This window comes from Dasypus novemcinctus, chromosome 10, assembly GCF_030445035.2.
Source record: "Dasypus novemcinctus isolate mDasNov1 chromosome 10, mDasNov1.1.hap2, whole genome shotgun sequence".
NCBI classification, from domain to species: Eukaryota; Metazoa; Chordata; class Mammalia; order Cingulata; family Dasypodidae; genus Dasypus; species Dasypus novemcinctus.
Window position 1 is genome coordinate 42,195,321 of NC_080682.1, and position 3,737 is coordinate 42,199,057.

The following is a 3,737-nucleotide window of genomic DNA, read 5'->3' on the forward strand; positions in this document are numbered from 1 at the left end:
GCAATGTGCAGCTAAGTTGATTTGATTAACTTATACTTTGATAGTTCTAATACTAGATTTTCCTAATAAGAAGAACTTTGTTTTGTTCCCATTGTTTCTAATGTTTCCTACCTAAAATAACTCATTTTCTGAGTAAATCAAGGCTAACAATGGGACCCAAAATAAACTAAAATGTCCCAGATTGGGAGAGATATCTAAAAAGATAATCCCAGTGACCCACATGTTAGATTTTAATTTGGAATTCCTTCCTAGAAACGCTTTTATTTCAAGCTCTTTGCATCTATTTGTTGCTGTTGTATGTGCCCTGTGGGGAAGAAAGCAATAACTGGGCTCATTCTAAAAACTGAGGAAGCCACAATCAACTAGATCCAGGTCAGTGATAAATAAATATTTGTTCACCAAATTTCAAGTAAGTTAAATTAATTTAGCCAACTTATTTCCACTGATACAGCTTTGTAGTTAAATTCTATGATACAATGATATGGAAATGTCAATAAAATCCCATTTTCAATGTTGCAGTCTAATCACTGTCAAGAACGATTGCAATTGCCTTTATAACATTGTGGTTAGCATTTATGTCTCACCAAAAAGATGATTCCATAAATTTCTGTTTATAATGGTTTGAATTTGCTTTCCCTTTATCGTAATTCACATATTTCCAAATTGAAGTTAGGATTTGTAAATTAATGCTATTCTGAATGATTAGCCACATAGTCACCATCTCCAAATGTAGATCACCATCTACAAATATCTACACTATTCACTTGAATAGAGGAAAAACAACTCAGGGTCTGAGCTTTCTTGAAAACAAAAGACTTTTTTCCTGGCCTTTATTAAACCTGAGAGGCCTGTGATGCTGGCTTTTTACTTCCAGAAATTTATAAGGAAAAAAAATGTGATTATATTTTTTGGCAGAGGTTGAGAAAGGAAAAAAAAAAAGATGAGAAAAAATAAAATATCTTATTTCTTTATAACAACAACATGAATTCACTCTTGAAAAACAATTTAGAGATCATTCAAAAATAATACATTCTTGTATATATACAATAATTCCACTAGTTAGCAATTTGAAAACTTAAAATTTATCTTTAACTGATTAAAGTTATACTAAATTATTAACTTAGGTGATCCTAAAATTTATCCTATAAAGAGGAAACTCAGAGAAGCTTCATACCTCATTTAATTCCTTTTGTAGAAAAAGTAGAAAATATATCTAAACCAGAGCATTATTCTATGTATGAGGAAGACCAATTGCATATGAAATTCATTTAAGAACAGTGAGCTTTTTGGGAGATTTTTCATCATTTATATATCCACATCCAAAGATGAATTGCTGAAAAGAGTGAGCATGAAAGAAAGGGGCACTGTAGAACTAGACACAACTTCCAGGGCTGTTGAGTGGCTGGTGCTCAAAAAATGAGATGTTATATAGTTTCTTGGCATTTTGAAGAAAAGTATATTCATCTGAATATTAAATCATAGAACACAGCTGACATAGAGTAAGATTTGGCACTTTCATATCTGACACATAATTGACTTTTGAAAGAACATCTTGTTCATATACCTATAAATATCCATGTCAAGAGAAAGTATAATTAAAATAATTAGTATTGACAAAATTTGCACCAAAAAGTGAAAGAAAGTAGTGACTGCCATCTCGAGACTTTAAGAGAGAAAGTTTGGAAGTCAACCATAAATCAACAGATTGCCTTGCTTTTGCTGTGGTATTTGTAAGGTCTTAGCACAATCAATTAATAAGAATTATGAGAAATTTAACCTCATCTCATTCTTAAAACTATGCACAAAATGTTAGAGGTAAGGAGAAAGTGTAGCTCCCTCAATCCAAGACGAGAATTAAAAAGATGATGGGATATTTTAATACTGAATTAAAAATAACATCACTCAGGAATATTGTGATCTTTTCAGATGGACCACTTACCGACAGTCCAAGCTGAATCAATGGAAAGAATAAACAATGTCACAGAATTCATTCTGCTAGGCTTGACGCAGAATCCAGAAATGCAGAAACTCTTATTTGCTGTGTTTTTAATCACCTATTTGATCACAATGGTAGGTAACCTACTCATTTCAGTCACCATTTTCATCAGCCCCACTTTAGGTTCTCCTATGTACTTCTTTCTGTCCTATTTGTCTGTTATAGATGGCTTGTACTCTTCTTCCATAGCACCCAAAATGATCTTTGACCTGATCTCTCAGAAAAACACCATCTCCTACAGTTGTTGCATGATCCAGCTCTTTGTTGAGCATTTCTTTGCTGGAACTGAGATCATCTTGTTAATTGTGATGGCCTATGACCGCTACGTGGCCATCTGTAAGCCTTTGCACTACATGACCATCATGAGCCGGCCTGTATGTAGTTTTCTGGTGGGGATGGCTGGGAGTTTGGGGTTTCTTCATGGAGGAATCCAGATTTTGTTCATGATCCAATTACCATTCTGTGGCCCCAATGTCATTGACCATTTTATGTGTGATTTGATACCTCTCTTGGAGCTGGCCTGCATGGACACACACATTCTGGGGCCCTTGATTGTTGCCAATAGTGGGCCACTTTGTTTGCTCATTTTTTGTATGCTAATGGTGTCCTATATCATCATCCTGCACTCCCTGAGGGCTCACAGCTCAGAAGGCCGTCGCAAAGCTCTCTCTACTTGTGCCTCTCATATCACTGTTGTCATCTTATTCTTTGTACCCTGTTCATTCCTGTATCTCAGACCCATGACTTCCTTCCCCACTGACAAAGTTGTGACTGTGGTTTGTACCCTAATAACTCCTATGTTGAACCCTTTAATCTACACCCTCAGAAATGCAGAAATGAAAAATGTCATGAAGAAACTCTGGGATCAAATAATGAAAACTGGTGATCAATAAATCTTGTGATTGGAGTAGTCAGGCAAACAATTTTAGTAGTATTTTATAGAAATGTATTTCCTGATTAAACATGGGACCGTCTTGAGCCTGTCTGGATCACGTTTTTAGGAACTCACCTGCGAAGGGCAGGGCTGACATCCATTACACACAATAGGCATAACGCCTATAGCCCATAATACTTTCGAGGGTCTGTGAAAATATTTTAATTTATTTTAAAATAAAATAAAATAAAATTTTTAACATTTTCTATGAAGGAATCAGGACCAGGAAGACAAATTACTTAGGGTCCACAAATGTTATAATACAGCCAGAAGCGGTATAAAACAGATCAACAGAAATGTTTTGAACAGTTTTCATATCCAAAACTACAGGTGGAGTGAAATTTAATTTTAAAAGAGGAAACAATTTTATATGAAATAGGTTTAGAATAATAGGGAAAGGAACTTCAAGTACTTTCATCAAAATATACTTTTTTCCTTCTACTGCCTAAATATCAAAAGTTTTAAGAGTTCTCCCACCATAGTGATAAAATATTTTTACATATTGGAATCCCAAGAAGAGAGCATTTACATGCAAAGGTACTTTTTAAAAATTTTATTTCACATTGCCTGTAGTATACAATTGTCTACAAAAAGTATTGGGGGAGGGGGCAAGATGGCGGCTGAGTGAACATCCCTGTTAGAGTCTTCTGCAGGGAATCGGCTGGGCGGCGTTGGAGACTCTTTGGGACTGGATTGTTTCGGGATTTTTGCTGGTCCGGAGGTGTCTGGACATCGATTTGGAGGGAAGGTAACAGAGAGGATTCGTCTGTGAAATATACACGGAGATCCCAGCTACCTGCAGAGGAT

At 35.5% G+C, this 3,737-nt stretch overlaps 1 protein-coding gene across 1 annotated transcript; it reads left to right on the plus strand.

Annotated features, from left to right (window-relative positions):
• The first annotated feature begins 1,959 nt into the window (after nucleotides 1–1,959).
• Nucleotides 1,960–2,889, plus strand: LOC101424436 (olfactory receptor 4C45-like). The gene has a single exon (XM_004458003.2). The coding sequence runs from the start codon at nucleotides 1,960–1,962 to the stop codon at nucleotides 2,887–2,889; it is 930 nt and encodes a 309-aa protein (XP_004458060.2).
• Nucleotides 2,890–3,737: the final 848 nt, after the last annotated feature.